At 36.9% G+C, this 12152-nt stretch overlaps 1 protein-coding gene across 4 annotated transcripts in view; it reads right to left on the bottom strand.

Annotated features, from left to right (window-relative positions):
* PTGER2 (prostaglandin E receptor 2) overlaps nucleotides 1-8766 on the bottom strand; it is a 46984-nt gene extending 38218 nt beyond the window's left edge. For all 4 annotated transcript variants that reach the window (XM_072629708.1, XM_072629709.1, XM_072629711.1 and 1 more), the window contains exon 1: nucleotides 7552-8766. In XM_072629708.1, the coding sequence (XP_072485809.1) occupies nucleotides 7552-8400 (849 nt within the window). In that variant the 5' untranslated portion in view covers nucleotides 8401-8766. The remainder of the gene's footprint in view (nucleotides 1-7551) is intronic.
* Nucleotides 8767-12152: the final 3386 nt, after the last annotated feature.

Below are 12152 nucleotides of genomic sequence, written 5' to 3'. Positions count from 1 at the left end.
ATATGTGAGTATTTATATGCATATATGTGTGTACACATACATACATACACATACATATATACATGTTTGCTTAATTGCAGCCTTATTGGGAGAGAGGTGAGGGGGAAGGCAGGGAAAGAACAAAGTAAAAAGTCAACAGCAGAGAACTAAAGAAAACTCACAAGGAAGCAAAGAAAAGATGGACACTCTGAACATAATGCATAGTATTTATTATATAAGCTTTCTTGAAATGGAAATTTATTACTACATATTTTGAATCCTCTTTTACATTCTATTGTGCACATGATGATGCTTTTTTTCTTTTCTTATTATGTATTTATGTTTTAATATTTAAGTTTAAAATAAATAAAAACTTAAAAACCAATTAGTGTAAGGCCTGGTTGATTTTGGTATGTTCTTAATTAATTAAAATATCTCAGCTAAAATGGAATGGTGGAACAAGGATGCAAAGAATAAAGTTAAGAGAAAGAAAAAGGCACCGATAAAAATTTCTATGCTGATTAGTTAGATCTAAATTCCAAATCTAAAAAAAAATATGCTTAATAATACATCTTTAAAAAACACTATCACTCTGTTTTTGCTTAACTGTCTTTATTTTGACTGTTGCAGTGGGGGATGATGAATATAGAGGAGTGGATATTATGAAGTGTTATTACTGTAAAAATGTATTAATGAAACAGAAAGAAAATAGAAAATTGCCACTCTACAGCAAGGTTTCATAACCCTTTTTATGTCAAGGACCTCTATAGCAGTCTGGGGAAGCCTAGGGTTCTGTGAAACCTTCTCAGGATAATGTTTAAAAGCATAAAATAAAATATATAAGATTAAAAGGTAAAGCAACAATGTTGAAAAACTGATAATTTTTTTAAGTTTATGGATACCATGTTAAGAGCCCTGGTCTACAGTGTAATCTTTTTTGATGTATCATTTGATTTGATTCATTCATAACAAACTATTAATCATTAGTTTTATTTTAACTGTGCACTCCTTAGCCAATGGATTTATGGGAGAATTCTATCAGTTTTTCAAAGGATAATTATTACCCATACTTCATAAAACAGTCTCAAAAATTAAGAAAGAGAACATTCTAGCAGCATTATTTTATGAGACAAACAGTCTTAAATCTCAAACCAGGAAAGATAAAAGCATAGACGGAGAACTATAGTTCAAGAGCATTAAAGGACATCAATTAAAAAAATTTCAATAAAATCTTGCCAGACTAAATTATTTATCCAAGAAATCATTCATTATGACCAAGTTGGATTTACACTAGTGATATAAGGATGGTTCAAATCTAAGAAAACATAAACGTTTAAAACCATATTACTATCTCAATATATACAGAAAAAGCCTTTGACAAAATAAAAGTCATTTATATTAATTTAAAAAGCCCCAAACTCATGAAAGGGAATATATTTGTATTGGAGTTATAACTTAGGAATTTCTTGGGTAAACAAATTTCTTTCCTGTTATTCATTATTGCTGTTGTTGTTGTGTGTTTGTCCTTCCTTCTTGAAGAGGAAAATTTCATCAAGATGATGACATGACTTATAGTTGGCTTTGATTTGAGTGAGGAGGGCCTGTGCAAGGTCACCAGCCTCACTTTCTCCTCCAGAGTGATTTGAGTCCAGTGGCCAGATATTCATGGAAATGGCCCAGGATGCAATGGGAAATTCTCAGATTCTCACTTTGAATGTGAGATACACCCATTCAATGAATAGGCCTCTTTAAGTAGTTACTGAAGGGATGGCCACCTTAATGAAAAACAAAAACAAAAACAAAAACCACATCAAACTAGGAGGGGAAGACCTTCAGGGTTCTTGGGTAAAAGAAAAATGGTTACTATTTAGTATTTACATTCATTCTGTGCTAGCAGGGTGAGCAGGTCCAATCTATGAGCTCCAGAGTGAATTGGGCTTAAGGCTTGATCTTTGAGCAAGTAATCTAGCCAGTAAACCCTGAGGACAAAAGGTAGTTTTTGGCCATCTAAGTATACCTTCCCCTGGGCAGAGCACCTCAGGCAAGGAGGGAGAGAGGACAGGAGAGGGTCATCTCCAGTTGTCTTGATGAATATATGGCCACTGGACCTAGATGGCTCTGGAGGAGAAAGTGAGGCTGGTGACCTTGCACAGCCCTCCCTCACTCAAATCAAAGTCAACTGCAAGTCATGCCATCATCTTGATGTCATCGTCCTCTTCAAGAACAAAGGACAAACACAACCTGTGTATGAGTAACAGCTCCTCTCCTCTCCTCTCCTTCTGTCTTCTCCTCTCCTCTCCTTGCCTGGGGTCCTCTGCCAAGGGGAAGGTATACTTCAATGGCCTGTTTATCCATATGCACAAGTAGAAATTATGAGAATTTAGTTGTTAGAGAATTATTTTTTCCTTACATATGTTGTATTTGGTAAAAGCAAGATTGGCTGTGGGTCACAGACAGCCTTTATTTTTATGGATGAGTACTAAACACTTATACACATAATTGTATTATCTGATGTTCATTGGTAATGAATTGCCAAATGTCTACTCTTTGTTTCTAGTAGACTTGTTTCTTCTGTTACTTCCTAAAAGACAACATAGAAATCTTTGAAGATTTTCTATTAGTTTGAATTTATTTTTAAGTGAGGAGGATAAAGAGAACTGGTTACAGTATTTTAAAAGCAAAGTCAAGGAATAATTTGTCTTTAAGTGGAAATTTTGGGGATCCACAGTTAAAATTATTTTTTCATAAGATTTATAACTACTTAAGTGTGGCTAACATGAAGCCTGTGTGAGGATTACACTTAGTCTGTTCTTGTAGCTATTCATATAACAAGTAAGAAAATTGCCTTTGTAATTACAATAAAATATTGTTATCTTCCCTTTTGGAAAAATAAGTCCCACAAAGTACAGGCATGTAGGGATCTACTTTTTTAAATATCACAAAAAGTATCTAAAACCAAAAGCAAGCATTATTTGTAATGAGGGTACAACAGAAGCTTTTCCAACAGATTTGAGAGTGAAGTAAGGACAACCTCTCTCCTCACCAATATTTGGCATTGTTCTGGACATGTTAGCAATAGCAGTAAGAAAAGTGAAAGAACTTAATGGCTTAAAGATAGGTCAAAAGGACTATAGGTATTCCTGTCAGCTGCTGATGTAATGAATTACTTGAAAATTCCTAGAGAATCAGTAAAGATACTATTTAATACAACTTCAACAAAGCTTCAACAAAGTTTGTTGACTTAAAAAAAACCTACCAAAACACCTCACTGATTATATTTGTCTTATCTGCATACCAAAGAATTGCAAACAGGGGGCACTGGAGTGGTTGGACTCCAGCCTCTAACAGATTCACTCTTGATCTGGTCAGACAAGAAAGACAGGAAGACAACTTCAGAGGGGTTAAATAATCTGACTTTATTATAGTCTAGTCTTCTTAAAAGAGAGTTGCTGATAATGGGAACACCAGCTCCTACAGTATTCCCCAATCACTCTTCTCTCAGGGGCAGGTGAGTGGGTGGTAGTGGGAGCAACCACCTCTATGTCTCAATGAGGTCAATTGAGACAGGCACAACCTGTGCATTCCCGAAAATCCCTTCAGGTCTTGATGGGGCTGGTCAAGGCACACACAGATTCCCCACTCACTGACCAGTGCCCACTTGCTTTATAGGGCAACAGACAAGGAAGGTATCTTGCCCACAATGGCCTCACAGGTTAACTTTAGCAATATCATCATTCAGCAAAAGTATAGTAAAAATTACTTATGTCATCCCTATATCTCAATGAACAGAATCCTTGGAGCTATTCTGGGAGTTATTATCTAACACCTGGAAATGAGATGCTGCCATGGCTATGGATCCTGAGAAACTAAAGTCTAAAAAGGATAACAAAATCCTTCTTACATACACCTCCAGAAATAGACAGAAAATTGCCATTAAATAAATATAGAGCAGCAAAAATAAAGGGGTAAAGCAGTTGTCCTAGGAGGACAACTTGAAAGGACCTCAGAAAAGACTCCAAGGGCTGAAGCTTGATCTGAGTGAAGTGTGAATACCTCCAGACTCCACTGAATCAATAAACAGTAGGACCTGAGAGAAGCAACTAGGCCTCAAGAAATTTACCTCAACTTTCACGTAATTCATAGCCTCAAGAAACTTCACCTCAGGAACTTTTACCTCACAGCAGACAACTGAGTGAAGGAAGATTGAAAGACTCCCTACTATTTCCAGAAGCCAGATCTAGTGATGTTGACCAGCAGTAATCCCTGGCTTGTGGTTATGGGCAAGAAGGAGCCAATACAAGTCTCATGAATACAGACAGGAAACAAGAACATTTTTGGGGACAGCATGGATGGGGTTTTGAGGAAAAAGAGGAGAGTTCCTGAGGTTGAGTCCCCAGACAGAATTCAGGAAACAATAATAAGAAGGACCAGATGCCTATGGCAACATTACCCACAACTCAGGATTAAAACTTGATAATAATAAAATATTAAGCTAATAAAAAATAAAGTAAGACAAATTAAAAATAAAAATGAGTAACAAAAGGAAAAAGAACCTGACCATTGATAGCTACTTTAGTGTAAAATAAGATCTAGGTTAATCTTCAAAGGAAGATAGTGATGTTAAAAAATAAAAGCCGTTCCTACCCTAAAGAGTACCATCAAGTGGTTGCCCAAAAAGAAATCTTGGAAGAATTTAAAAAGGAATTCAAAAATCAAATGAGAGAATATGGAAAAATTAGGGAAAAAATAAAATCAGTCCAAGAACATTATAAAAAGAAAGTTTTACCAATTAAAAAAGGAGATACAAAATCTTAAGGAAGAAAATAACTCTTTGAAAACTAGAATCGGGCAAGTAAAATTAAATAACACCAGGATATAATAAAACTTGAAAAAATAGAAGAGAATCTGAAATATCTCATTAGAAAAACAACTGATCTGGAGAACAGATCAAGAAGACACAATATAAGAATTGTTGGACTACCTGAAGGTTATGATTAAAAAAAGGATCTGGCTACAATATTACAAGACATTATTAAGGAAAATTGCCCTGAAGTTCTAGAATAAGAAATAAAGTAGAAATAAAAAGAATTCATTGACCACCACCTGAAAAAGATCCTAAGAAAAAAGCTTACAGGAGGAATGTCATAGCTAAGTTTCAAATTTCCCAGGTTAAGGAGAAAATATTGCAAACAACAAGAAAAGAACAATTTAAATACTGCAGAAAAGCAATTAGGATTTCACAAGACCTAGCCGCTTCTAAACATAAACATTATCTTGGAACATTATATTTCAAAGAGCAAAAGAGCTGGGATTGCATGCAACAAAAACTTATCCAGCAAAGTTGAATATAATACTGAATGAAAGAAAAAAAGATATTTGATAAAAAGACTTTCAAGTATTTGTAACAAAAAAACATAACTCAGTGGAAAATTTGATATAAAAGATCCAGAAGAAAAAAAGGAAACATTAAAATTAATTATAAGATGGATAAAGGTTAAATTATTTACTTATGATATATAAAAATATTATCAGTATTTTTAAAACTGTTACAATTACTAAGGTAGTTTGAAAGAAAGGTTGTAGTTGAGTTACATATGAAAGGGTGATTCTAAAAACCAAACTGCGTGGGAAATGGCAAAAAGGAGCAAATATAAAAATGGGGCATGAAAGAAAGAACTAATACAATAGGTGGGGATGGAGGGCTACTCTCATCTGCACTGAAGAGTAAATAAAATGTACCTCTGGAGAGGTGTAGAAGTCTTCTGAACTTCTAGAGAGGTGAGAAAACTAAGGAATCATGTGGGGGAGGGACTTTTAAAAGGGTGTATAGAATAAGATTAGAAGGGTGGGGGGAGAAGGCAAGGAAGGGACTTTTAGAGTGTGGGTAAAATAAGGAATAAGAGGGTAAGGGGAGAACATAAGATTAACAGGGATAGGGTAAAAAGAAAGGCTGAGAAAGAAAATAGCAATAAACATAAGATGGAAGAAATTCAGGAGCAGCAATTAGAATTTTGTCAAATCTATAAGAATACAAGTCATTCCCCAACTGATAAATAGTCAAAGGATATGAACAAGTAATTTTCCAACGAAGAAATCAAAGCAATTTGTGGTCATGTGAAAAAAAAATGTTCTAAATAATTATTGATTAGAGAAATACTAACTAAAACAACCTTGAGATATCATTTTACATTTACCAAATTAGTTAAAATAATAGAAGGGGAAAGCAGCAAATACTGGAAGGAATGTGAAAAAATTGGGACATTAACTCATTGGTTAATGGAACTGTAAAATGACCTAACCATTTTTGGAGAGCAATCTGGAATTATGTCGAAGGAGTTATTAAACTATACTCTTTGACCCAGCAATACCACTACTAGGTCTATTTCCAAAGATGATTAGGAAAAAAGGAAAATAACCTATATGCTCTAAAATTATTATAGCAGCTCTCTTTATGGTGGCAAAGAAATTGTAAAGATGCCCATCAATTGGGGAAAGCTATGGTATATGATTGGATGGAATACTACTATGCTATTAGAATGATGAGCTCAAAGACTTTAGTAAACATGGAAAGACTTGCACAAAATAATGAAGAGCAAAATGAGAAAAACCAAGAAAACACTGTGTACAGTAACAGCAATATTCTTTTAAGAATAACTGAGCAAATAACTTATTTTGTCTATTATAAATACTAAATTAACTATGAAGAAAGATGTTATCTGTATCCAGAGAAAGAACTAATAAATAGAAATATGTATGGAATACTTTTACACGCACTTTTACACACACATACATACATATATGTATAGGTATGTGCACCTATTTGTTTTTAATGGCAGTCATCTCTAGGGCAGGGGGAAGGAGAGAAGAAAAAGAGAAAAACAAATTATATGAAAATTTCGTTGGATATTTGAAAGGAATACCAAGTTGTGCATAGTAGGTTGGCAGTTTCTTGTACAATCATCTTTCTTATTGTACTATGTTATGGAAATGTTTGTTTTATTCCATAACTTAAAAAATTTTTTTTAAAATAATATAGATCAGTCACCTGCATTTTTATGTCTTCAAAATTAGGATCCTTACAATAATGGAAAGGAAGAAAATAATTTATTTCAGTAAATTTGTACTCTCTCATTTAAGTAATTAAGTTGGTTGATTCATTGTTAACTCTAAAAGTTATCACTGAAAGGGACCTTACGGACTATATAGACAAACTAATGGCAAAATTTAGGTTCAGGACCCGGCTTACCTGAATGGCCAAAATCATTCAGTTAGTTGAAATCTGAGACTACAATGAATCTGCAGTCAAATCATTCTCAATAGCTGTTACCGATCTCCTAGCTAATCTACAATATTACCTCCTTTCTCACTGAACACCGCTAAAGCCTGACTGTCTTGGAGTGGCTAGAGGAAGAGGAAAAGAGAGCACTGTGAAGGTGAAAAGTAAGAGAAAGAAATAGGATACAGAAGTTGCAGGAAAATTAGGAAATAGTTTTGCAAAATAAACTTTAGATGCATGGGGGAAGTATTGTAAGGTTGTGGGAAAGTGGAGAGCAGTATATAAGAGTGACATACCGTAAAGGGTAACGAGCAGATCACAAACGTGATGGTCATGACAGCCAGAAGGATGAGGTGGTCTATCTCCTCCGACATGGACATTCTTTCCCTTTTCTTGAGGCTTCTAGGATTACCTGTGCCTGTGTCCGGGGAGTGCACCCTACTGTTGCCCTTTCTTCGGCGGTGCATACGGGCTAGGTTAAGGATGACGCTGACGTTACAGAATATCACCGCAACAATAAGAAGCAGTAACAGCGTGGCATATATCTGTAAATAAGAGGACTTTCCCGGTTTGATGAAACACCAAGTTCCAGGACAGTACTGCACATAATGCCTGTTGTCCAGCAATGGGAAGGAGCAAAAGAGCAGAGAAAAGACATAGACGCCTGGCAGGACCACCAGTCCAAGTCGCCAAGTGATGTAACGCTCGTAGAAGTAGGGATGGCCGATGGAGAGGCAGCGCTCTAGAGCCATAGCAAAGAGCATCAGCATCGTAGCCAGGCTGAAGAAGGTCATGGCGAAGGCAAAGTAGGTGCACATCCGGTCACCGGACGCCAGTGCTACCAGAGTCTGATTCCGTGAGTATGATGCCAGCACCACTGGACTGATGAGGCAGGTCCCGAGGAGATCTGTGAACACCAACTCGGTCACTAGCAAGTGGAACAGGGAAATGGGGGTCCTACAGAAGCAGTTGGGGGAGCCCTGGTCACTCCGAGAGCCAGCCCACCAGCGGTGTATCAGTAGTGCCAGTGCTAGGAGGTTGCCCAACACTCCCATACAGTACATCACAGCGCTTATGGATGGACTTTCACCAGGCGGCAGCCATAGTCGCTTCTTGCAGTCCCAGGAGTCAGAGATATTGCTCATTATTGGAAACTCCCAGTTTCACTTCAGAGAGGGAAGGGATGGGAGGAATAGGAGAAGAGGAAGACGTGGATGAGAAGAAAAAAGTCAAAGGGGGCAAGGGGAGATGGAGTAAGGAGAGAGCAGAGACCATAGAATGAACTAGGACAAGGGACAACTTCGTGTCCTCCAGGCTCCCCAGGGTGCTCAGTTTCCTGATTTAGAAAGCAGATTGTTTATACTTCATAGACTCTCCGGAATTGCAAAGTCATTCATTAAGTACTCAAGAGTCTGTTACAGCATTGCAGGCTCAGCATCCGGAGGAACGTGAGTACATCTTAAGTACTTCCCTTCCCTGAGGTAAGACGCTAGAGATCCCCAGTGGGAGTGGGCGGGCGGGCGGGGGAGGGGGGGGGGAGGGGGAATGTAGGGAGCCAAAGCAAAATAAGAGGGTGAGGGTATGCCTTTGGCCCTGGGAATCTGTGGAAGTCACACTCCTTTCATGGAGGTAGCTCGAAGCCTCATCAGGACTTTCTAATGAGAGAGAGAGAGAGAGAGAGAGAGGGAGAGGGAGAGGGAGAGGGAGAGGGAGAGGGAGAGAGAGGGGTAGAGGGAATGAGGGAGGAAGGGAAATTGCCATAGAATGAGGTTTGGCTCCAGCCACTTATTTCCTAGCTTACCAGAAGTTACATGTCTCTTAAAACTGAAGAACAGAAGGAGGAGAGCTCCCTCCAGGATTATATAAACCACACTGACACCTCCTGGAAAAACTTCATAGCCACACACACACACACACACACACACACACACACACACCCCCTACATGTCTACATACAGACTTGGACAAAGAAGAGGTAAAAAGGTGACCTGACAGGACAAGAGAAAGAAATCTAGAAACAATCTAGATTCCAGAGAAAACTTTATAAATGACTTCATTACAATCTCCTGCCTAGGGACAGCTTCAGATACAGGTCATTTATAGGAGATAGTTGAAAGAATTATTTAGGAGGAACCAGTCCTGATTGATTTCAAAGAGAAAAGCATGAAAGAAAAGTCAGGAAAGGACCAATCTAATTAGACAAATTTTCTCCATACAGCCAAGCTAATTCAGAAGTGCTTGTTGAGATTTCAAATTTGCTTTTAGAACTAGAGTTTCACTTTTTCTATGTAAAGACATGATCCTGTAAATCATACTGAAGTAACTTGGTTGCTTAAAGGCTGTTACCTGTTCAACATGACCCTGATTTCCTGCACAATTCCCTAGAGGGGAGAGCAATTTTCCCCTTGGGTGAACCTGGGACATATTTTTTACTTCAAACTGAGCTCTTATCTCACTCCTAGACAAAGAAATCATTCACCCTAGTATATTCTAATCTGTAAAACATCTTCATTTTCTGTTTACTATTCTGCTTAAATAAATAGGTCTATTCATTATTTGCCATTTTGATAGTCTTTTGAATAATTACTGTTTAGTGAGAAAAGAATTTAGCTATTGAGTGTAAGTCAAATGTTAGGAATTTCTTAGGAATGATTAGGCACGAAGTTTTTCCTTCTGAATCACTGAATGTTGTAGTCTTAAACCAGAGACATTTGAGGGAGCAGTTAAGTAATCTTGCCCAATACCCCTCTAGTCAAGGAAAGAGTTGCAGTCCTTCTCAAAGCATAAATCTCTCTCCCTTGTAGAAGTATGGGTCAAACTCCGGAGATATTTAACCATGCCATCCACAAGTTGAGATTATAATTTGGATGACTCATATGGACATGTCAACATATTTTATTTGGGCACACATTCAAGATATTAATCAATCAATAAACTTTATTAAATTTTTTATTAAAGGCTCACCATATGCTAAGCACAGTGTTAAACTAATACAGAAGTGAGACAGATGGAGTCCTCACAGAGATTATATTCTGTTAGGGAGATGCAACATGTAAATAGAAGATATATACAAAATAAATCACATATGGGGCACTAACAATTAGGGGAATTAAGAAAGACTTTTTAAAGGAGGTGGACCTTATGCTGATCCTTCAAAGCAGTCTGGCATTGTAAGAAGCAGAGATCAGGAGACTCTGGGAATAGGGAACAGAATACATAGAGATACAAAGGTGGGAAATAGAATATCTTATATGGGGAATAGATGAGTAGACCAGATAGAGTGCTTTGAGAGGAAATGTAAGATTCAACCATGAAAGATAGGCTAAAACCAGGTTGTGAAGAGTTATAAATGCCAGAGAAATTTTTATTTTAACCAAAAGGAAACAGAGAGCCACTGAAGCTTCTTGAGAAGAGAATAAGACATATTTTAAATAAGCTTATGTTCTAGTAAGTGGACACACACATGCATACACACACAGAGACACATTCCATTTAAATTTTCTGGACTCAGAAAATGAATTAGACTAAATGGCCTTTAAGATACCTAAATACACTAAATATGCGATCCTAAGTAAATAAAAATACATGCAATTTAATATAAAACAATTATGAGAAATAGTAGTAATAATGAAAAAATTGAGCAAAGGTGCAGAAGATATGATGGTACGTCTTCAGGGAACAGCTAGAAGCCTAGTTTAACTGTGAAAGTAAATGTTTGGGAGAACTTAAATGATTCCATCTTGTCCTATAATTGTTATTTTTTCTTTTTCTTTCTATATGATGCCTCTTTGATACAAACTAAATGTCTCCTTCAGTACCTCACTTCCCCTTAATCATTTTATGCTTTCAAAAGAAAACTCATAGGACATTATTAGTTCCAGGATCTCATCCCCTTCTCTTTCTTCTATCTATTAAAGCATGTTGTAGGGGCTTAACAAAATGCTGATCAACTGACTGATAAAGAAGAGACAGGTCTCTTGGTCCAGTGTAACTGGCTATGCTAAAGGATACTTTCTTTGTAACAATTTAAGCATCCCCTTTCTTGTTTTTTATTTAATATTTTATATTTCCTAAACACATGTAAAAATAATTTTAACATTCTTTTTTTCAAATTTTCAGTTCTGAATTCTCTCCCTCCTTCCCCATTGAGAATGAAAAGCAATTTCACATAGGTTATATATGTGGTCATGCAAAACACATTTTCATGTAAGTCATGCTGTGAAAGAAAACATAGACAAAAAACTCAAGAAAAATAAAGACAAAGTATCTTCAATATGCATTCAGACTCCAGCAGTTCTTTCTCTAGAGATGGACAGCACCTTTCATCAAGAATTCTTCGCAATTGTCTTCAATCAATGTATTGCTGATATTAAGATACTATTAGGAGATGCCCTGTTTTCCTGAGCTAAGGTTCAGTAAGCAAACAAGCTGTGCCCTGAGTTTGGCATAACAACAGTCCTTTACATCTACTCTCTGGATGAACACTGCTGCAACTAAATCACAGAACTGATGGTCCCTGAGCTCAGGCAAGCACCAATATTAAACTCTGCTATGAATGGACTTTTTGTCACTTGACAACCTTGTCTCACTGTTATAGTTATCCTCACTATGGTTGCTACGTTACACTGTTTGACTCTTTGTCTAGCCACAAATATGTAAACCATTGCTTCAGGTTTCCACTAGAGGTGTGGGGTGGCCCTATATACGTGTCTAGTTTCCCTCCTTGCTTGCAAGCCATTTCCCTCACTATAGAAAATAAACTTCTTAGTCTCTGCAGCTGCTCTTGCCTGCTCTGTTTGTCTCTAGTCTCTACAGGCTAAGAGGTTGAATCCAGTTGACACTCAGAATAGCTACATCATTCAGTATTGTCAAGAATAGCTAAGTTATTCACAATAGA

Source organism: Notamacropus eugenii, chromosome 1, assembly GCF_028372415.1.
Source record: "Notamacropus eugenii isolate mMacEug1 chromosome 1, mMacEug1.pri_v2, whole genome shotgun sequence".
Lineage (NCBI taxonomy): Eukaryota > Metazoa > Chordata > Mammalia > Diprotodontia > Macropodidae > Notamacropus > Notamacropus eugenii.
This window is presented reverse-complemented; position numbering and strand designations above follow the sequence as displayed.